Below are 24,177 nucleotides of genomic sequence, written 5' to 3' on the forward strand. Positions count from 1 at the left end.
GAATAGAAATGAAAATAAAATGATAATCTTGCACTAAAGAACCTTAGTAGCTAAGAGCCCATTTACATTTCAAAGTCCTCTGTCTATGGTATTCTTAAGTATTATACCACTAAGGTTTGTCAGTACTGCAGAGACACTTCAATTAAGGCTGTGTGGTAGAGCCCTGTGTAAATTAATTAGCTGAGGCTGCACGGATTTTCTAAAAGGAGCTCTCTAAAACAGCCTTAGAGATATGCACGATTTGTGGGGAATAACAATCTAAATACAACTCACTAATCAATTCTTCCTGCTTTCACATTTCAATGACATTTTCTGTAATGATAAATAAGTCCATGAAAATACTACTAACCAAAATTTTATTTGCATTCAATTAGAGATAAAAGAAGGGGCTTTCTATTTTGCTTAGGATACTCTGAGTTCTATTTCAGATTTCATCTAGACTTACTGGCATGATTACCTCAATGAACTTGATCCACATTTAAATAGGAGATGTGTCTGTATTTGATATTCACATATGTTAACAACTAAATTAACAATCTAATAATTTCTATAAATGATGTCATAAGGAAAATATGGTCTCATGCTCTTGCCTCAAGACTTAACCTGCTAAGTCATTCATTATAATTTACCTATTACTAAAGTTTGATATGTTTTATCAAAGATAATATCATAGTAATTTCTTCATTTTTTAAATTCAAAATATTAAGTGGATTTTTGCTGTAAATAATTTCTAAAACCGTTAGAATCAGATGTTTGGCAAATATCTTCCAAATTAGTAAAACATACGCAGAAAAAACTGAAAATTAATTACACAATGGTTTCTACTATAAATTAAAAATGGAAGAAATCTGAAGTTTTCAAGAGATTAGGAGCCTTCCAATTATGTACATAAGAGATTCATAAGCTCTTCTGTAATCCTAAAATAAAGTCCCTACAGTCTCATTATACTGATTGTGAAAAATTCATACTTGTTATACAGTAGAGATGATTTAGAGACTTTTTAATGGCTAATTTGTTTCAAGAGCAAAGACACTGTATGTACAAATATATCTTCTGAGATAGTACCATTGAGAAGAGGCTGTCCTTCATGCACATCTTGGGACAAGACTGCACTGTAAACATCTTCAGGAAATCCAGTCTTGCATAATGCGATTTCACCAGAAGCCTCTACAGACGCCTGCAACACAAGAAAAAAAAGTGTGCAATGATTGCTACCTCCTTCAACTGAGAAACATTCCACTTGGCATAAAGCCTCAATTTTTCAGCTATCTTGTACAAACAACCCCATTGTTTCCCAACGGTTACAATAAAATGTAGAGGGCAAAGGGTTAATCTTTTTGATAACTGGAGTAGAAGAAACAAATCCCACTTGTCTTGTCCAGTAAAATCTAAATAATACACATTCTAAGTTCTTCTAAAGGCCGCACATTTCCATTAAAATGGGCATTGTGATTGAGAAATTTTCAAGTGGATCTGGGGGTAAGGGCCAGTCAACTAGTTTTTAGGCTCCACAGATTACCATGGCCAACTTAACTTTTCAAGAAAAATGTATGCATTCCAGTATATAGACTTTTATACTCTCATCCAGTTCTCTGGCTACGAAGTTTGTTTTGATATACCCTGTTCATTAAAAGACAAAACTACAATATACTTACTGCACGATATACAGTATTTTTTTTTACCAGGTAAAACCAATCAATCAAAAGTATATATTTCTCTGATTTGAAGGGGACACACTAAAAATAGAAATAAAGATTAATACAACTGTTTTTCTTTTTATACTTAAAAATTAGAAAGCCTTTCTTGCCGTCTTCCTATTATCACATACACAGCTAACTACCCAGTGTGATTAGAACTCAATCATACAAAAAAAGAAAGAAAGAAAAAAAGAACTCAATCTTACCACGCACCGTCTAACCACTTACCTCTCCAAGTTAGTGTCACTGTCTTCCAGCCCTACTGACTCATCACAGCACTGAACAGAACTCATCCAGCGCTTACATTATTATAGACCACTTCACCCTGCCCTCATGGGCATCCAGAGACAGGAGGAAGCAGAGGGCACAGAGGCTGCCAGAGGGACTGCCTTAGCTGCGGGGCCAGCATTAGGAGCAATCCGCAGTAGTGGAGAATCAGAAATTGGGAAGGAGGAAGAAGTCCCAGAAAGCAAAGGAACTGAAAGCAGTTGTCAAAGCAATAACACACAGCTTCACAATTAAAAGACTACCTGGATTATGCATGAGAAGTTTTGCAAATACTAAAGTCACAAAAATCTACACTAATCTAATATTTAAACTGTTCTTTTCAGATCTAGGAAAATAAAGAAAAAAGTAAATTTGAACTTCGTTAAATATTACCCAGTATTTAATCTCAAAAAAGTATTCGGGACAACAGTGAGATAATAGTTCAGATGCTTTAAATTAGCAAACAGTTTTAAGCCTCTTTTTTTTTTAAATCAAAAATATTTATTTGTGCATTCCCAATATGCCAGGCTTTATTTTTTTTAATTAATTTTTACTGGTGTTCAATTTACCAACATACAGAAAAACACCCAGTGCTCATCCCGTCAAGTGTCCACCTCAGTGCCTGTCACCCATTCCCCTCCAACACCCGCCCTCCTCCCCTTCCACCACCCCTAGTTCGTTTCCCCGAGTTAGGAGTCTTTATGTTCTGTCTCCCTTCCTGATATTTCCCAACATTTCTTCTCCCTTCCTTTATATTCCCTTTCACTATTATTTATATTCCCCAAATGAATGAGAACATAGTCAATCGGAGAAGGACAAACAGTGTATGTTCTCATTCATTTGGGGAATATAAATAATAGTTTTAAGCCTCTTATGTGCAAGAAAGGACTGTAGCAAGTCAAGGATCCACTCCCTCATGTAGGTGTTAGTGGAAGTTGGTACAAGCACAACTGGAGTGCAGTTTGGACAATTCTAGTGAAGATGAATGTGGATCTATCCTAGCCTACCTGCTAGGTATAATCCTGGGGAAACGCCTATGGGTGCTCCAGTCAATATACACAGGGCATGTTCACATGTTCATTGCAGCAGTTATGACAGCAGGACCTGAAGACTACCTAAACATCCAACAAAATTTTCACATTGCCAAAAAAAAAAAGGAACACTCAATACATTAGAAAGGAAGAACTGGAGCTACATTTATCCACAGGGTTCCATCACCAAACAAACAAACAAACAAGTAGTCATTTTTTTTTAACATCCATGCAACACTGCAAGAGAAAATGCAATTATAAATCAACCTAGGGCTGACTATTATTTTTTGGTTAATTTCAGAAATCTGTTTATGCAAAACTATTAGACAAAGCACTCTGTAGCCTAAATCTTGCAAAAAAAATTAAAAGCATGATGGATGGCTTCATTTTTATAAAGTTTAATACTTTATGTATAGGCATGAAGATGTCTATAAGATGACGTGAAGTTACTGACACATATAGAGCAGAATATAAAAACGCACAAGGTAGTGATAAACACCAAACAGGACAGCAGCTAACCCCGGGGAAGGCAAGATAGGAAAGGCATCAAGGGTCGTACAGACGGCTTTGATTTTACTTGTAATAATTCCTTTCTTTCAAAAAGAATATACAGTAAAATGTGAAGATATGCACAGGAACATGGGTACAAATTATTATTATTCCTCATTTATCCTGTACACACTATGTATTTCATAATAAAGAGAAAATTTTGGGGGATAAGTAAGAAGTAAGGGGTAGGGCTTCCAAAACCCATCACATTTGGGACACTGGATGCTACTTTGATTCTTGCCAGCTGGAAATATCCAGGCGCTTGTACTGGGCCTGGCAAACAGCAGGCACTCGAAAAGTAAAAGCTTTTAGCTAACCAAAACAACTGAAGAGAACTCCCCCGTTCACCATATAAAATGGACCGATGTGTTGTAAATCTGTATCCCACTGACGGGTTAGAAGTCGGCCTCTTCACCTCCAGCCCAGGTTTCTGCAAAGGGTGACCATGGCAGGGTTCCAACTGAGGAAAGGTGGGAGCAGAGCTCTGGAGGGGCAGCATGCAGTAGACAGGGGTCACATTCCAACATGGCCATTCAGGCAGCGTGCACCTGGATCAGCACCCAGAGATCCATAAAGTCTAAAAACTAGCAGAAAACTGTAACCTTCTCTTTAGTTCTACTGCTACTGTTTTGTTTTCCAGTGGATCTGCCCTAAGGTGGAAGAATGAGCAACAACATGTTCCTCATGCAAATTCACAGGAATGGAATTTCAAGGCCAAATAAAGTCCATCAGGATTTTACTGGGTATGTTCACTTCTGAGTTTCTATCTTATTTCAGTGGAGGGAATTTCTGTCCTCAACATGTTTTTGTTTTTGTTTTTGTTTTTTTAAGATTGTTTTTATTTATTCATGAGAGACACACAGAGAGAGAAAGGCAGAGACACAGGCAGAGGGAGAAGCAGGAGCCATGCAGGGAGCCCGATGTGGGACTTGATCCCTGGTCTCCAAGATCACACCCTGGGCTGAAGGAGGCGATAAACCGCTGAGCCACCCGAGCTGCCCTGTCCTCAACATGTTATCCTTTGCTCAACCTCTCTGCTCTGCTTATCAGGAAAGGGGACCTACCTGCATTAGGTGGCTGTGGGAATTTCCGAAACCGTGTCGGTAAAGCACATACTGGCTTTACCAACATTAAATACCCATGGGATTCATATATTACTTTATTTTATTTTCTCTCTTTTTTTAAGATTCTATTTATTTATTCATGAGAGACACAGAGAAAGGCAGAGACATAGGCAGAGAGAGAAGCAGGCTCCCTCTGGGGAGTCTGATACAGAACTCCATTCCAGGATCCTGGGATCATGACCTGAGCCAAAGGCAGACACTCAACCACTGAGCCAACCAGGTGTTCCACTTTATGAGATTTCCATACTCACTTTTAACAACTAAAACTTTTCTAAATTCTTCTTCCCAAGACAAAATGGATTTGTCACATAACATGCTGCTATTCTATAATGTGTGTGTGTGTGTGTGTTTTTTTTTTTTAAACAGGCTCCAAAAATTATTAAATGTATGGGCACATTTTTGATTGTTGCAGCTGGGGAAGGGGGTACTCCTGGCTTGTAGTGACTGAAGGCCAGGGATGCTGCTAATCAACACACAATACACAGGACAGCACCCACCACCGAGATTTATCCAGCCCAAAATGTCATAGCACCAAGTGCGAGACACCCTGTTCCTTAGCAACCCATGAAAACTGGGTGTCCATCTACCCTTTAACTACCCCAGTAGTGGGAAGTTCACTGTCTTTTCAAACAGTCCACCATACTCTTATTGGAACATCCTCCTTTTCAGAAAACCAAAGCCATGCCACTGTGGCTTGCCCCACATTAACGGGTCACTCTGTGGACCCAGGATGAAGTTCTAAAAGTTTAAAGAAAGAAACCTTTCCCTCAAAAAGTACTCTGTGGTACAAGGGGAAGGTTGTGACTCACACACATTTTCCTAATTTTTGAATAAGGTAGGGGTCAGCAAACAATTTTCTATACAGGGCCAGATACTAAATATTTGAGGTTCGACAAGCCACAGTAACTCTGTTGAAACTGAGTTCTGCTGTTGCAATGCAAAAGCAGCAACAGACAATGGGAAATGAATGAACACGGCTCTATTCATTCAAATGAAATTTTATTTATAGACACTGAAATCTGAATTTCATCTAATTTTCGAGTGGCAAAAACATCCTTCTTTTGACTTTCTAAAAGCATTTTTAAAAACATGAAAGTCATTCTTGACCATACAAGAATGGACATCAGGGCTGTAGTCCACAATCTCTGGAATGGCATGCTAAGATTTATAAAACATCCCTATCTCAACTAATTCTCACAAGAGTCCTTGGGGGGGACGGTGAAATTATTCTCATTTTACACATGAGCAAACAGGTTCTCACTCAGAAGAGTGGTAAAATACTCAAGACCTCACATCTAGAAAGAAGAAGGGGCAAGTTACTTACTCTACAATTTTTCCAAGGAGAACAAATAATTATAACACAATTTCTTTCCAGAAACTCGTACTGAGATCTATTTGCCAATGGAAACAAAACCAGATACCCTCACTGCCTTTATAAGAAGCTCAAGGCTCAATGTGGGAGCAAAATAAAGAAGTAGCTGCAATAGAAGTGGTAACCAGGAGGTAGAGACCTACAGAGCCCAGGAGAGGGGTCCGGGGGCCTCCCATGCAGAACCCAGGAGTAGTCAGGAGGTGTGGGGTGGTGGGAAGCCATGCCAGGCGGTCACTGTTGAGCTGGAACAAGGCGGCAAGAAACAGCATACTGCCTGGGGAATTACAATGAGTTCAGTGTCACTGGAGTCCAAGAAGCAAGGCAGGAAGTCAAAAGTTGAGGATGGAGAGTCAGACAGGGTTAGATTATAAATGGTTTCGGGCTTAGGGTTATCCTGTTGGCTGTGAGGAGTCAGGCACAGATTTTAAGCACAGGCAGATCGTATTTGATAGAGAAGTCTCTGATGCTTCGTGGGAAAATGGGGGGGGGAGGGCTCTGACAAGTGACAGCTGGGGTATGAGTGTCAGGACACAGACTTGCATCGGACAGGGGCTGCAGGAACAAGGAGGGGGCAGATTGTATCAGTATGCAGACAGTTAAAGCTGAGAGGCTTAGTAAGGGCAGGGATTCAGAGTGGAAGGGAGGGAGGAAGGGAATGATGCCCTCCCCCACGTTTCCAGCTGAGTGACTGTGAACTTGGGTGGCACAAACTAAGAAAGATAATCACAAAATTATAACACCAGGAACAAAGTGCTAAAGAAGCAGAAAGAATGGGATGATAAATCTGCCTGTAGAAATCAAAGAAGACTCCATAGCCGAAGTGACATTTAGGCTCTGTCTTTAAAGATGATTAAAAATTTGCCAGGAGAAAGAGGAGGAAGCAGGAAAGGGCATTCTAGGCAAAAGGTACAGTGTAGACAAAGGCTCGTTGATTTATACGGAGCTTGTAGACAACCCAAACAACCCTGATCTTTTCTTACCAGAAAAGTATTAAGTCATGGCTTCCAGGATCTTTGCTGATTTGGGGCCTCAAGGGGCAGCAATTTACATTTACCCTTCCCAGATTTGATCGTGATAAATGAATAATTCCACCTAGATTTAGTCACATCACCCCCTGCCCCAGCTCTCGGCATCAAGAAAGTCTGAGACACCCCAATGTCTACATAACAATGCTACTCAGGTACTAAAGACAGGGCGTGACTCATGCCCAGACATCACCCTTCCCGCCAACACGAAGCCTTAAGGTGGGCTTTTAAGAGGGGCTACCAGCTGAGTGGTGCGGAGTGTGAACTTTCAAAGTGCCAGACTTCCCGAATTTGAAACCGGCCCCGTTACTTAGTGTCTGTGAGACTTCAGAGAGGTCACAGTTCCCCAGCTGGACAAGAGGTACCATAAAGGCAGCACCTACTCATTGGGCAGGGATGAGGATTAAATGAGATCATGTGAGTAGAGCACTTGGGGTAGTGTCTGGCACGTGGTTATTCAATGCATTAGCCATCAGTAATAGTATCAACACTAGGAAGACAACATAAATCCACTCACGGGGGTCTGCTACGGCTCAGCATTCCCAAACTTGCTCCAGAATAGCAAGTAATCTGGAACACCAGCCTATACTACAGAATCCTGGGTCTAAATCACGACTCACTAAAACAGAATTTCAAGACATGTGGTGGATAAATCAGTACACTAAACAAGTGCCTGCATGGCATGCAGTGGCCACACGGCCAGCCCCCACCTCCCTCCTGAAACCTTTCTGGATTCCAGGCACAGCATACCTGTCGGCCCTAGCCTTCCAGTCTAAGAACCGAGCAACAAAGAGCAATAAAGGAACAATTATTTTTTTCCACTTTTAACAATCCCCTGCTGTCGCCTAGCTACCATGTACATGTGAAAATTGAATCTGCAAGCCATCTTTTTGTAATTACTGGTTCCAGAATTTTGCCCCAGGTCAGCATGGGGCTCTCTATTCTTTTCTCTGGAAACTATACTTTCTTGGATTTTGTTTTTTGCTCGGCTTTTAATTGGAAATGATCCCATCCCTGATCCATTTAGTGATGCCCTTCTTCTCCACAATTCTTCAGATTACAGGCAGGCAGCAGAAGTCCGCTTGGCCCCAGGATGGAATTCACGCTGGCCAGAGGAGCTGAACTCATTCAGAGCCGCCCTGCGCTCTCGCACAATCAGTTCACCTATCTTGAGTTTCAATTTCCTCTTACAAGTATTTGCTCTACTCTTCCCCGGCTGAAGATCGACCTCCTTGTCTAGAAAGGACAAAAGTGTAATAGGAGTTGAGGAATACTGCCTGCCTGTTAGTATTAGTCTATCTGTTCCGGTCCTGAGCTTGCAGTGACGTCATTTCTGTTTCCGTTAAAATTTTGTCTGTGGTCTCAACATTGGGAGCTTTAAAGCCCTGAATCTGCTACTCTTTCAGGTCCTCATTATCTTGATTCTTTTTTATAGTCCTCCTCGGTCACTGGCTCCGCTTTCCAATTTCCTCCAAGTCACTCCGAAATCCAAGCTTTTAAATATTCGACGGGAGCCACAGTGGATGTTCAATCCCTTGCCTCTTCATCTTCTTCGTGATCAAGATTATCTATGATTGTTGGCTAAAAATTTCACATCTGAAAGCAGCCCAAAGCCAATGGAAACTTTATCTTTTTTTTCTGGCTCTGCCTAACTAAAACCTAGGCCTAACTAAAACCTAGGCTCTCTTGCTTATCAAATTTAATCAATTGGATGTTTTCCCATAAAGCATCAATCTCTTCATTTTTTTTCCCCTTCCAGATCCTCTATGGTCAGAATCTAGTAACAATTTAAGTTCTGTGAAGCAGATTATCCAATACAGACAACAAAGCTGAAAACCTCCCCCTCTCTTTTTTTTTTTTGTTTTGTTTGTCTCTTACTTTTTATGGAAATAAAGGCAGTAATGGAGCAAACCTGCTTAGGTTTAAATCCTGTCTCCACTCCCTGTGTGACCTGTGGGCACTTAGCAAGCTACGGAAGTTCACCTGTGCCTCGGCTGCTTCTTCTATACTACTACAGCTACTACTACCACCATCACTACTACTACTAGAATACCAGCTTCATAGGTTTGCTGTGAAGCATATATAAAGGGCTCAAAGATAATACCCGATTCACCACAAGGCAAGGGGTAGCTATGATTATGATATTGTTGTTTTTTTCTGTTATGGGGACTTTTATCACTTTGCTCCATGAGGACCTGAGAAATATTTTTAAAGCATTTTATGAAGTAGGAATTCTGAGGGAAAAAAAAAAAGGAAAAAGAAAACAACAATGTGACAAATAAAAATTCATTCATGTGCAAAAGAACACAAGTAGAATCCTTTCTCTGATGCGTACTTGTGGGGTGGACAGTGCTGGGAAAAGAAGAAGAACAACTATGGTAATAGTTTTATTATGTGGTTAGGTCCTTCAAATTCGATAAGCAAAAATAAACAATTAGTGAAGACATTTTTTAAGTGGTTAGTGGGGTACATGGTAATAAAACAATGGACTGTTCAAGACCAAGTCTGCATGACTAATTTTTTCATTTTTTTAATCTACTTTATCACCAGACAATTACATTTGCCAGATCCTCTACATTTCACAGCATTCCATCCATGATGATGGAAGCTACAGTAAGAAGATTATTCAAGAGCTGCTGACACTCTTTAAAGATTTTTCTCTGTCAGCCATGCCACTGATGACACTTTGAATTTCACATCCCTGGAAACATGCTTGAAATGTGAAGTTTAACCCTGCCCTTTGATATTTTTGTTTGACCAGGTACGTCACTGGAGGGAGAGCCCAGTGTTTTGAACTGGTTCTTTAACTCTTTCTTGACTTCATGATATAGTCTAAGCCAGCTTAGATGCAAGGAATCCCTCACTGAGGCCACACACTGCGCCCTGTGACTCACCTGGTAATTTCCACCTTTGCCTCCATTATATTATTAGGATGAGTCCTTGAACATCTCTAGTATCAGTACTTTAATTTTTCTGATTTTCATTTCCTTTAATGGCAAAAAGTCAAGTAATAGCGTCGATGCTGGCCAAGAAACCCTACAAGTCTGATGAAACTGAACTCAAAAGCCAGAGGACCACACCATAAAACAACAGCTTGATGGACAAAAAGTCTGAGTTCTGCATACAAAAATGTGGTTTAGGGTGTCGAAGCTTGGGACCGGGTACAAGCATCTATCAAGTGAAGTCCAGAGAGATGTGTGCCACCACCCATCTCCTCAGCCATGTGAAAAGAGTCTTCCTAGGCATCAAGGCTGTGTGGAGTGCAACCCCAAAATACAGATAAGAGTTTACGAATAAATGTTGTGGATTTAACTTAATGGCCAACAACACTATAGATATTCATTGACTTGGCTTGTGAAAGTGTACCACTATCTAGAGATTGTGGCTGAAGCAGTTCTGCAATTAAACTGCCAGTAAAACCTCCACAAGTGCCTACAGCAATTCAGTAAAAATGACCGATCCTGCCTTACATTGATTTTGCCCCATCAACTCATTACACTCACCAGAGATTGCAATAAGCTTTAAAAAAAAAAAAAAAATAGAGGGACACCTGAATGGCTCAGCAGTTGAGCATCTGCCTTTGGCTCAGGGCGTGATCCCAGAATGCCGGGATCGAGTCTCCCTCTGGGGAGCCTGCTTCTCCCTCTGCCTGTGTCTCTGCCTTTAAAGGACACTAAGATTTTATTTATTTATTCATGAGAAACACACACACACACACACACACACACACACAGAGAGGCAGAGACACAGGCAGAGGGAGAAGCAGGCTCCCCGCAGGGAGCCTGATATGGGACTCAATTCCAGGACCCCGGGATCATGACCTGAGCCCAAGGCAGATTTTCAACCGCTGAGCCACCCAGGCGGCCCAAGACTGCAGTAGGCTTATACAAAATTTTCAAAATGTCATCAACTAGTACATTACTTAGCATCACACTTTGTTTATAATCCACTTGTAATTCATCTAACTAAATTCATTTAGTCTGGCTGATTATTAATATTTATTGAGTGGTTACCATGTGCCAGGATCTGCATGCCCATACCTTTCATGCATCGTATCCCAATAATCTTTACAATGACTCTATGAGGTAGGTACTGTGATAGTGCCATTTTTCAGGCAAAGAAGCATACTGAAAGGAAAGTGCCCTGGTTACTTAGCTAGTCAATTTAGGGATGGTATTCAAACCAGCACAAAATGGCTTTTGGGACCATCCTTATCATGGCCAAGGACAAAAACATCACAAAGTATCCAAACACAGTGACACATATTACCTAACTGGCTAAGCATTGGAACTTCTCCTATATGAATTAAGATCATTGGGATGCCTGAGTGGCTCAGTGGTTGAGTGTCTGCCTTTGGCTCAGGTCATGATCTGAGGGTCCTGGGATCTAGTTCTACATCAGGCTCCCTGCATGGAGCCTGCTTCTCCCTCTGCCTATGTCTCTGTGTCTCTCATGAATAAAGAAAACCTTTAAAAAAAAAAAAAAAGACCAAGTGACAAATCTACCTGCTACCATTGTAAATTTTTTCCTTAAATGATTCTCACATATAAATGTGATCTGATATAATACCTCCGTTTAAAATAATTCCAATGTTTCTGTACACTAGGGAAAAATTGGGGAGAAAGATATATCAGCTCAAACTTGAATAAACATCTTGGTTTTTTTTTTTTTAGATTTCATTTATTATTTGACAGAGACAGGGGGGAGAAAGAGAGAGAGAGAGAGAGAACACAAGCAGGGGGAGTGGCAGGCAGAGGGACAGGATAAAGCAGTCACTCTGCTGAGCTCGATCCCAGGATCCTGGGATCATGACCTGAGCTGAAGGCAGACACTTAACCAACTGAGCCACCCAGTCCCCTAAACATCTTGTTTTATTAATAAGCATCCAAATTCAAAACCCCTCCACTTCCCTTATGCTCCTCTAAAAGTACACATGGAAAAAATTCGTTTTAAGATGTTATTTATTTATTCATGAGAGACATAAAGAGAGAGGCAGAGACACAGGCAGAGGGAGAAGCAGGCTCCATGTGAGGAGCCCCATGCAGGACTCGATCCCAAAGACCCCGGAATTACGCCCTCAACTGAAAGCAGGCACTCAACCACTGAGCCACCCAGGTATCCCTACACATGGAAAGTTATCAGCAAATACATATAGCGAATATATGAATTTTCAGTAGGTAATATTGATGAAGAAATAATTATTGTATGTAATCTCTTCACATGCTTCCCATACTCCAGACTCCCTTGTGTTCATCTATAATTAGGCCCATTTCATAAAACCTAGAGCATGGTTTCTTTTTTTCTTTTTAATGGTTTCACTTTTTAAAAATGGTTACAGACGTTTACAGTCTCCATAACTCTGATTTAATCTGAATAGCTGGCCATAGTGATGATTTATCTAATTCTAAGTCCTTGATAAGATAAAGCCAACCCAATTATACCATTATTCTTGTGAGAAAATAACATTCACAGCACAGCTTCCAGAAACGTGCTACAGTGAGAATAGGACACTGTCAATAACACCAGAGTTCAAAGTCATTCCTGAACTCGTTTCCCAAGCAGCACCCTGCCCCGTGGTGTTCCAATAGGTTAAGCAATAAAGAAGGAAGCCCTGGAGCTCTGCATGCTAACTCAGAGGTTATAGAGCTAATATCATCAGTTCCGGTCTCAACTCAGGGGCTGAAGACCAGCATTTTTTCTCACCCAAGGCCGTGGTGAGTGATTTAAGGCTGGCATTTGGACAGTTCCACTGTGTCACCTATAAGGGGGAATGCCTTCTCCTCTCCAAAGCTCCTTTCTTGTGGAAGGAATGCTGTTAACTCTTAACACTCCCACCTCTTTCCTCTCCACCAATCACTCCTATCCTGAATGGCAGTTCTCAAAGTGTGTGCTGGGGAATACTAGGAGGTCCCCAAGATCTTTCCAGGAGATCTGAAAAAGCAAAAACTCTTCTCCTAATAGAATGACATTATTTGTCTTTTCACTCTCAATGTCTCACAAGTGTCAAGTGGAATATTCCTGAGGCCAGGCGATGTGTGATACTGTAACAGAGCTAAAGCAGCATCAGAAACAGGAATCCAACTGTCTCCTATTAAGCCAAGCATTAAGGAGATTTACAAAAACATATATGCACAGTGCTACTGTTCCCACTAATTTATCTTTTCTGTCTTGGAAAAGACAGCTATTTTTCAATTATTAAATTGCTATTTATGTTACATATATAATGGGTTTAGTATTTTTAAGTGAATTAAATATAGTTTTTTCTCAGTTTAATTTCTCATATGCTAAATACCGACAGATACTACCCATGTTGCAAAAGCTCATTGGGGCACTCAATAATTTTTAAGAGTCTAAAAGGATCCTAAGGCCAAGAAGGTTGTGAACTACTGCCCTAGAGAGAAGAACAAACTCATCTGAAGACTGAATTCAAAAGAACGATCTGGGCAGCTGGTGCCCAGCCTTGTCCCCTACTTCTCCCACTGGGGAGTCACAGGCCCACAGAAAACAAGTGTGGTGATCTCATTTTCCATGCTGGGAGTTTGCAGATCTCCTGCAGCATTTGGGGGGTGAGGGAGGGTGTCTAGAGCTGCCTACAACTGAGTGCGCATGTTTGTGGAATCCTGGGGCTCCCCATTAGCAACAGACAAAAGCCACACCCTCAAGCCCAGCCTTTATCAGAACCAGGTGATATTCTCCTTTCCCAATTGTTGGATCTGTTGGCTTATATTTCACTTGGTTCAGAACTTGGTTCAGGAGGAGAGGTCCTATTTATTGGGCCCCTTCAGAGACACATTTGGTATATTATCTGCATACCCAACACTGGGGAAGAATATACTCCTGGAGGTACTGGGTCTCTGGACAGGAAAGAAAGGATGTTTTACTATGGCCTGTATGTTTTTCAACTTGGTGGTTTGCAGCCTTGATTGTGCAGTGTGGCCGGTTTTTATAGTTGGGCAGGTAGCTTTTAACATCAAGAGGCTTTAATTCCTAAACCACAGGGTATTTTGATCTTGATGTGTGACCACAACTTATGGTTGTTATTCTCCAGGAAAGTGGCTGTTTACAGAGGTAGGGCCTAGAGCAGACAGTGGGCCTCAGGAGAGGCTGCAGGCCAGGGATCTCGGAAAACAGGCAGGACCTGTGGGGTGACCTTAGCCAAATGATGAACACTTTTGCAGGAGGGCCACAGCATTTTGGCCCCTTGGCAAAGGCCTGAGGCAGCTCAGAGCTTTTGGAGGTGCCCATGGGCCCCAGGCTGAATGAATACACAGAGACAGTTGAGGCTCAGAAAAAGGAGATTATTTCAACATCTACTGCCTAAAGACTACTGAGCAAAGTAAATAGTTGCCATTTTTAAAAGTGAATTCCAGAGTCCTATCAAGGTTCTCACTTGAAATCACTGACAGGTCTAGAGGGCAGCACTGGATTGGCTGCCTCTAAGTCTGTTCTGCATTCAAAGGCAAAAAAACCCATACCCTGGACGCTCTTAATTTGTCCACAGGCTCTGGGATCCACCTTATTCCAAGCAAGCAATCTGGACTGGTCTTTTCAGACGGAGAAATCTTGCCTTGCAGAGGGCCTTTTTGGCTAAAGCAACCTCACAGCAAGTGGCAAGAGCCTGAAAACACTTGCTCCCAAGGCAGGGTGTCCCACAGCTACCCACCTGACACAGCCCACGCTGGTGACAACCCCAGGCTGATGGTCTCCTGGGGCTTCACAGGGAATGGTGAGGCAGGTTGTGATGTGCTGGTTGCAAACCAAAACCCAGCAGGGAGAGGCTCCTAGTGGGAGGTTATATTCAGCACTTTGTACTCACCCAAGGGGAGGGGATCCACCCAGACGTTCTGCGTTTTCTCTGAGAAAGCTGACATTTGGGATACTGCCACCTATGTGCAAGGTTCAGGAATATCCGATGGTGGCAATCCCTGTCTTCACTGACTTCCATCCATCATATTCAATATCTTTAAGTCTTCCTTTCCCCTTTCACCTTTGTGTTCAGTTCAAAGGTCATGGATTACAGACAAGAAGCTTAGCCTGATTAGCATTTAGGTAAGGCTAAACGGAAGGTTTTCTCAGCCCACTGTGAGTCTTTCCCTCAGATATCATGGGCTCTCTATTATGGTCTCTGGGACACTCAGAGGCAGGTCCTGGGGTCCTAATTCCGTCCAGGATAAATCTTCTGAGATCGAGATGGGTTTGCCTTCTAACTTTGTAGGCTGTGCAACTACTGTTGTGATCAACTTGCATGCTGCATTAAGCTTGAGGACTCTAAAAAGTAAAACCATTGATCTTCTAAGGCTTCATGAGGTTGGAAGCAAGTCAGTCCTAACAGAGGCCCATCTCCCCCCCTACCCCCACCCCACCCCGCCGCCATGGTCAGTCTTCATACTTCTGAATGAGCCCAAGCTTGGTGGTGAAGAACATTCAATGGTTAGTCCAAAATCTGGGGAAGGTTTACGGGAACCCTCACTCCCTACTTTCAGGTAGAGGGAGCTACACTAGCAATAGCACTCCGGACCTCTGTCAGCCTCTCTGGCATTTTCCTCTGAAACAAAAGTGCATGCAGAGTTCAGTATCTTCATCCCCTCTTTGATGCTGGGAGCCAGCCTGCCTATACAGTGCAGGTATCAGCATGCTGCAGGTGAAGATGTAAGAGCAGGGTCCCCAGGTAGGAGGCTGGCCCTCACCCAGCATTGCTGAAGATGGGAGGCAAGGGGGGGGGGGGGGCACGGATTATTTGGAGATCCAATTTATTTAATCCATGTTCTCCACTCTCACCTTTATCAGTAATAAAGGTTGTATTTTGACTCTCTTTCTGCTGACCCTTTTATTCTTTGTCTAGAACTTAGATGGATAAGCAGCACTATTTATTAGGTCTCTTCAAAGACACCCAAATTACATACAAAGTCTCAATATTACTTAATACTCAAAGGCCAAGGCTCAAAGATCAGCAAGAAGCCAGACTACATAACATCCTTATACCTTATACCATATATCCTATATACACTGGCAGAGCCACAAGCCACCAGGATGGCTGACCACAGAGGGTCCAAGAGCAGACATCCAAGTCTCTTTAAGTGCTTGCAGAAGTCCAGGTGCTAGGAAGAGAAAGTCATGTGTACCTCTGGACTACTCAGTGACTACAGTGCTGGGCCCAGCCAGGTTGAGGTCAGGAAAAATAAGGCCATTCAGAGAACTGTCAATCATTCATCAGTTATCTGCATCTCTTAAAATCACTACCATGGGGCCCTGTGGCTAGTGACAGAAACTGCCTACTTCCATGTTATCCTAATTCTGGCTCAGTCTATTAAACTTTCCCATTCATAAGGCCAAAGATGCTCCCTGAAACTGAGATCCTTAAAGTCTGGATTATAAAGTCTAAATCCTCCTCCAGGCTGCTATCTTCCAAGATCTAGAACAGACAAGTTTCTTTTGCTCCCACCGTGTATACTCTTGCAGACTTCCAAGGAACTGGTTGTTACCAGCAAGGCAAAACCCTGTTCAAGTTCCCAATGGCCACTTCCTAGAGGTGTGCCTTTAAGGGAATGCATTAAGCTAGGCTTCAGTCAGACATTTGTAAAATGGATAGTGATGATAATGCCTATCTTATCTCAGGGGGCTGATGTGAGATTACATGAGACAATGCAGGTGGAGGGCTTGGCCTGGCACATAGTAAGCACTCAGCAAATATTAGATTTAATCACATGAGTCAGCTTTCAAGAAGGCTCAATCCTTAGCAACACACCACATAAGCCACAACTGAAAATTTTAGGCAAAAGGAATAGGCAATAAACAGTAAAGCGAAGCTATAGACAAATTACAAATGTCATCTGTCATTCATTCAGACACCTCAAGGAAGATAAAAAGGCCAAAATACATATAAAAACAATCTTCAACTCATCTGTAACCAGGAGAGTGCAAATTGAAACCAAGGAGATACCATTATGCAGTCCACGAGATTGTTAAAAATTTTAAAGTTTGGCTACAACATATGCTTAAATTATGGAAAAACAGAAATACGTACATGGTGCTGGTGGACCAATTTGGAAAACATTCCTGTTTGCAACTCAGCAATTCTACTCCTTGGTACATATACCAGAGCAGTTCAGCACTCCTTCACCTGGGAGCTTGCTAGACATGCACATTCTGAGTTTCCACCACAGGTTTACTGAATCAGAAGCCCAGAGGGTGGGGCCAGGAATCTATGTTTAACGGGCCTTCTGGTGATTCTTACACAAGCTCAAGTTTGAGAAATGCAGTCCTAGAATGTCCCTGACACTTAATGCCCAGGTGGCAAGTACAGGAATATTCATAGTAGCAAAATTCTGAAGCCACACACACAAACTCATCAACAACAAATTGAATAAGTGAATGCTACCATATTCATAGCATGCAATGCCCTAGAGCAGTGAAAACGAACAAATTATAGTTACACAACTCAACTGAATGAATCTCACAGACAGAATGCTAAGCAGAAGAAGCAAATCACAAAAAACACATTATATATATGTATACATAAATACACACATATGCAAGGCACATTTATATATAAATGCATAATACATATACACTTACATAAACACATCTCTCCCCCCATATATATGGAATATATACAAAGATGGTTAACACTATGAAGACAAACAACAAATAATTAATTAGAAAAATGAAGATAGTGGTTACCTCTGGAGGGGGAAGGGGAATGGAAATAGAAACAATATTCTGGAGACTTCCAAGGTACTGGCAATATTCCATTTCTTAACCTTTCTAGTAGTTACACTGACATATTTGTACACTTTTTTTAAAAAGATTTTATTTATTTATTCCTAAGAGACACAGACAGAAGCAGAGACACAGGCAGAGGGAGAAGCAGGCTCCTCATAGGGAGCCCGATGTGAGATTCAATCCCCAGACCAGGATCATGCCCTGGGCCGAAGGCAGACGCTCAATCACTGAGCCACCCAGGTGTCCCATACACTTTTATTATTTTTTACACTGTGCATATATGTTTTATATATTCCCTCACATGTATCACATTTTCCAATTAAAAAATATTTTTTAAAAGGTTGAACTTCATATATATACAAGATAGAACTGATGCCAATCCTGCCTTAATTTTTCCCCCCCTGCACTCAAATAAATACCAAACCAGAACACAGGCTCTGACATCAGGCTGCTGGCATTTGAATCCCAGTTCCTTCCCTTAACAAAATCACTTTGGGCACATTGTTTTAAACTATCTGTACTTTGGTGTCCTCATATGTAAAACAAATATAATCTTTTGTGAATTAAATGAGTTAATACACTTAAAGTACTCAAAACAGTGCCTGGAACACAGTAATTACTCAAAAATGCTATTATTAGGGCAGGATGAAACCCAGTTAAAAGTAACATTTCCTGCATCGAATCGCCAATAAATCATCAGCTTCTCTAAGAACAATGAATCTTCCCTCTGTTTTTGCAGGTTCTGTGCTGGCATCAACCAACATTATATTATCTTCAACTCCCTTCTGTCTATTAGGTCCTCCTCATCATCATGTTAAAAGCATTCAGAAAGGAGTAAGTTACTCTGGTTCCAGGCTAGTCTCAACACACACACACACACACACACACACACACACACACATACTTGCATCAATATCAGAACATTAAAGAATTAAATCACAGAAGCAAAGAGACAGACCTAGAAGACACCAGAATAGCTTCTGTTCGATTACCTGTAATTCCCAAATCAAATTGCCGGCAGAATAACACTCCATATATATTAACCTCTTTCCCTAATCTTATCAGCCTAGACAACATCTGCTAGAATTTAAAGAGGAATGTTAAAATATGTGTCCTTCAACTGTGGCTTCCCAATGGGGTCAAAGGGACACTGGTGATAGTCCTTACAGGGTTACAAGTAATCTGGCTAGAACGCTGAATGTAGAACAAAGCTTTGAACAGCCCAGAGCTCAAATTTACTCAAATAATTAAATTATCCCTCGATATGCCCACCAAATCTTCAGTTAAAGAGCTTATATACTTTGTTTACCATCTAAAAGCACTTTTCTAAGTGATGTATATATATTAACCCATTTACTTTTCATAATCACCTTATGATAGATACTATCATAAAAATGTCATGTTGTCCAAGTGCACATAACAACCAAGTGTCAGAACTGAGGCACAAACACAAGTCAACTAGCTCCAGAGACCCCAATCTTAACAAATATGCCTCACTGCCATGCTAGGTAACCAAGTCCGCACAACTGGAAAATAAAAAAGGACAAGAACCAAGAATCTAGAAATGTTGAACTTAATAAAGGGAGCATTTCTGCTCAGAAAAAAAGAAGTTTCATTTGACTAATGACAACCACTCATATGCTGGTGTGTATGAGTATCATGTGTATAAAATCTTGGTGGGAGAAACTGAGCAAGACTCCCTACCCTCACACGACACACAAAAAGAAATTTCAGATAAGTAAACATCTAAATGTGAAAATATACACAGATACATACAATTTGATACAGCATGAGGTTTAGGAAGACTGTGTTTGAAGGTGGATGGTCTCAATTTATATATTGGCACAACCACCAGAGTAGCATTCCAGGAACACAAAATGTGTGTGTGTGTGTATTTTAAATTATGAAGAACCAGGACACCTGAATGGCTCAGTGGTTGAGCATCTGCCTTTGGCTTGGGGCGTGATCCCAGAGTCCAGGGATCGAGTCCCACATCAGGCTCCCCACGGGAAACCTGCTTCTCCCTCTGCCTGTGTCTCTGCCTCTCTTCCTGTACCTCTCATGAATAAATAAATAAATAAAATCTTTTAAAAAATTATGAATAACCAAGACTTAGGAAAATAAGGAATAAGAATTGACAAAATTAAAATTGAAATAAGATGACAATCTCAAAAATAAGATGACAAAGTCTATTATAATTGCAAATACTAAAAAAAGTAACCTCACTATTTTCAAAAATGCGTTTTTTTATTTAGGTCATAAAATGGTTTAAGCCACCAGCAGATCGTCCATTGTTATCTACATGTAAATATACCAGTATCCCGTATCCCTCCTTTTAAACACAGCTCCATAGAGACAGTCTCAAATAAAGGGAGGATGATAAATCAAATCATGGATAACTCAGTTTCATTTACAAAGAAGTTAACCATAAATCGATTTGTAAATTAAATCAATGATTATGATATTCTCCCCAAATGTTCTTAGTATTTGTCAAACAGAAAAGACAGAACTGCAAATAAAGTTTAGTGCCAAAAACACAAACACTGCACGTCAACAATTACTTTTATGGGTTGGAGCGAAACACAAGTGAAATACAAAGTATTTATCAATAAGCGGAGGCCATGCAAAAAGTACAATCTCTATAAATAGTGTAAAATAAAGTCCACACGTGTAAGAATGTAAATAAATTAGAGCTGCCCTGAAGCAAACAAATCCTTGGTGGGCTGGAATTTGATTCTTTAGTCCTCATCACTATGCATGGAATCCTCCATCTAGAATCTGGTCTACTAAACCACCATTATATAAATGGAGAGAAAAGGTCTCTAAAAAGAAAGATCTTGGGACAATTGTATGGCACTCTGCATACTTGATGGCAACCTCTCAGATCTAAAAAAAAAAAAAAACTATACAAACAAACACAAAAGAGGGTCAACTGTACCCAAAGATGCACTGAACAGCTGGAAAGCTAGCAGTTTATGGCATTACAACTCCTCCATTTAAAGTTTTTTAAATTAAAATTAAATCTGGGTAAGACCTCATTGAGAAGTGGGTCACTAGTAAGCTCAGGGAAGGTATTAAGAAGCATCACTGAAAAGATTAGAATCTGTTAACACCCAATCCTCTGCTTGAAGACTTCAAATCAAAGACATATAATTCTTTGTCTCCATCCTCCTTCTGATAGAGGCAGTAACATACTGCATTCTAAATGTTTTTTTGGTTTTTGGCTAAATAATACTGCCAAATTGAAGAACTACAGTAGAAAAAATCTGAGTAGGAAAACCCACAAAAGGTGTCATTTCATGGCTTGATAAACCATAAATACTCAAGCAAACTTTAGCTGCAGTGAAATAATCACTCCATTCTTTAAAAAAAAAAAAAAAAAGGAATCAGTATTTTAGGGACACCTGGGTGGCTCAGCGGTTGAGCATCTGCCTTTGGCTCAGGGTGTGATCCCGCAGTCTTGGGATCAAGTCCCTCATCAGGCTCCCTGCATGGCGCCTGCTCCTCCCTCTGCCTATGTCTCTGCTTTCTCTCTGTGTCTCTCATGACATTTCTCATGAATAAATAAATAAAATCTTAAAAAAAAAATCAGTTTTCATCTTCCCTAATTTCTGGGTATTTCTATAACATGAATCTTTCCTAATTTCTGACTATTATAATACATATGACACAAATACATGGACAACTCTAAAACTGAGTGGAAGATGTCAGACATAAAAGGAATATGGCAGGTGATGCCATAAAGCACAATGATTCCGTAAGAATAAGCAAAAGTAATAGGTGGTATTAGAAGTCAAACAAATCCTCAGCATTGGAGGATGGTTACAATTGGAGGAGGGTACTCATGCGGTGCTGGGGAGGTCTTGATTGGGTGCTGATTCAGTTAGGAGGTTCAATATATGAACATTCAGCAGGATATCCACTTATGATTGCACTTTCCTGCATGCATTGGGTAGTTCCAGAAACTGTGAGTGTATATGTTTAGGTGTCTTATCAAATCTGAATTCTGAATTCCCTAAAGTACAATTTGGGGAAGCAGGACATTAGAAGCTAATTTTGAACATGTTAGCACCAAATGAACTCTACTAGGGGTGGATGCCAAAGGAGCTGCAAAAGGCTAATACTTTGGCCACAGGAAACACATTTTTCCTTGATTTACTGGACCAGAAAGCCATAAAGAATGAACTTCAGACTTTGAACCCATTGTGTTAACCAATTAAGACAACAAAAGAAAAAAAAAAATTAAGTGGTCACAGTCTCTAGTTTATTAAAGACTTATGTTAAGCAAAAGGAGTGGATTATATCTTTTTTAAACTTAGTAAAATTAATGGCTTTTTAGTCATTTATTTCAGAGTTCACTTAATAGCTTCCCAATCAACCAAGAGACATTTTGTTGGAGATTATAGTCAAGCCAACTGTATCCACCCAGTTACAATAGGTCACGTTACAAGCAAAACAGTTTTAGGCTTTCTCCTCAGCAAACAAATCCATGTCTGTACTGAAGTCCCTCCGCAAAACATTCACATGAATCTGCTTTAGTAGTTCCTTTCGAGATGTGGACATATATATTTCAAAAGACCCCAAATAATTTCATTTGTGGGAGAAAAAGTAATTCAGATGATTCAAACATGGAAAATGTGCCACTAAACATATTTCAAAACTTGGTAATAGAGCCTCTTGAATTTATTTTCACAGAAAAAAACATTGAAAAACCAGTATCAAAAAAAGAAAAACAAAAAACAAAAAACATGCACAGCCTGAGGGCCTCTAGGCTCTTAGAAAATATTTTAAGTTCTAGGATTCACACAAAAAAATTACTTTTGAGCACTTATCAGCATATTATTTGTTGACTGAGACAACTTGGAGAACATTATAAAAGTGATTATGAATTATTTCTCTATGGTATTTTCTTCTTTCTCTAACATATTTTAAAAATGAGTGAAAATCCTAACCAAGCACTACATTTTGGCTTCAGAGGCCAAAATATTTAAGGTCAAAATTAATAGAGAAGATAACTCAGAAGTTGACTATTTAAAGAAAAATATCTTATCAACTCAGTAAAGAGGAACCAAAACTCCTTTCTAATGCAATCTTCATTCCTTGAGTACCATTGTATTGAAAGGATCCCAGCCAGTAGAGGGAGGGAGAAAACCATGTGCTTTGCACAGTCAGGCTCAATCTACTCTGACAGATACAGTTTTACTCTGGATTCTCAGGAAAACTACTCAAACCGAGTTCCACTTTCATCATCTCTAAAATGGGAATTTTTACTCACTAAAACCCTATCTCACAGGGTTACAGAAATAATTAACAGAGATAACATATTAGTCTTCTTCACTAAAACTAAAAATATTTTATTATAAAGGTTTAGTACTACCAGACATTAGTTTAAAAAAAAAAAAAAGATTCGAGGAGGTGGCAGCAAATATCTAAAGTTTTAATGGTTTTCTCTGGTATGTGTGCTTTTGTGAGTTATATGAATGACCTACTGACAATAAAAATAAATTGTGAGATGTCTTAAAACTGAAAAGGCCATCCTTACTGAAATCAGTAATAGGAAAGTTCAATAACTAGGTGCACCTGCTGGTTCAAGGTGTAGAGTGTGTGACTCTCGATCTTGGGGTCCTGAGTCGAGCCCCATATTGGGTGCAGAGATTATTTAAAAAATAAGCAAATAAAAAGACTTAAAAAAAACTTTATTAATGCAACAGAAGAAAGTCAAATAAACTCAAAACTTATTTTAATAATGAGGGAAAAATGGTCATTTCACATTTTCATTTCCAGTAATTTCTGGAATAATATTCTAAACTATGCCCCTCTACTTAACTTTTTTTTTAAATAATTCCTTTTACTAATTCACTGAAAATTATAATATATCAGAATGAGGAGGAGGGAATCTGGGTATAAATATTTTCAATTATGGTCACACAAAAAATTGTTTTTATTTTTTTTAAGATTTTATTTATTTATTCATGAGAGACACACACAGAGAGAGAGAGAGAGAGGCAGAGACACAGGCAGAGGGAGAAGCAGGCTCCATGCAGGGAGCCGGATATGGGACTTGATCCCCGGTCTCCAGGATCACACTCTGGGTTGCAGGCGGTGCTAAACCACTGTGCCAACAAGGCTGCCCAAAAAATTGTTTTTAAATTAACACAAAACTAATATTAAAATTGTAATATATATATAAGGATGCTATGGTCAAGTAAATTTTTAAGTTAACACACAAACCAATGTTAAAATCACAATAAATAGGAGTATATATTATTACTCCAGTACTTATTTATTTTTGTTATATGTAGGCATATGGATCAAGCATGTCTCCAAGCGCTTCTCTATATGACTGCCATATTGTATTTATAATAGCACTTCCTTTTAAATAGCTCAAGC

The 24,177-nt window shown here is 40.1% G+C and overlaps 1 protein-coding gene across 3 annotated transcripts in view; it reads right to left on the reverse strand.

Moving 5' to 3' along the window:
- CDH2 (cadherin 2) overlaps positions 1 to 24,177 on the reverse strand; it is a 216,090-nt gene that overhangs the window by 183,258 nt on the left and 8,655 nt on the right. For 2 of the 3 annotated variants that reach the window (XM_025987992.2, XM_072732109.1), the window contains exon 2: positions 1,066 to 1,177. Coding sequence is in view for 1 of the 3 variants with exons in the window: in XM_072732109.1 (XP_072588210.1) it covers positions 1,066 to 1,177 (112 nt within the window). In the remaining 2 variants the exon portion in view is untranslated. Of the gene's footprint in view, positions 1 to 1,065; positions 1,178 to 1,925; positions 2,266 to 24,177 lie in introns of those variants that run through there. The other variant, XM_072732110.1, reaches the window with a different exon arrangement.

The sequence above is a fragment of the Vulpes vulpes genome, chromosome 13 (genome assembly GCF_048418805.1).
Source record: "Vulpes vulpes isolate BD-2025 chromosome 13, VulVul3, whole genome shotgun sequence".
Lineage (NCBI taxonomy): Eukaryota > Metazoa > Chordata > Mammalia > Carnivora > Canidae > Vulpes > Vulpes vulpes.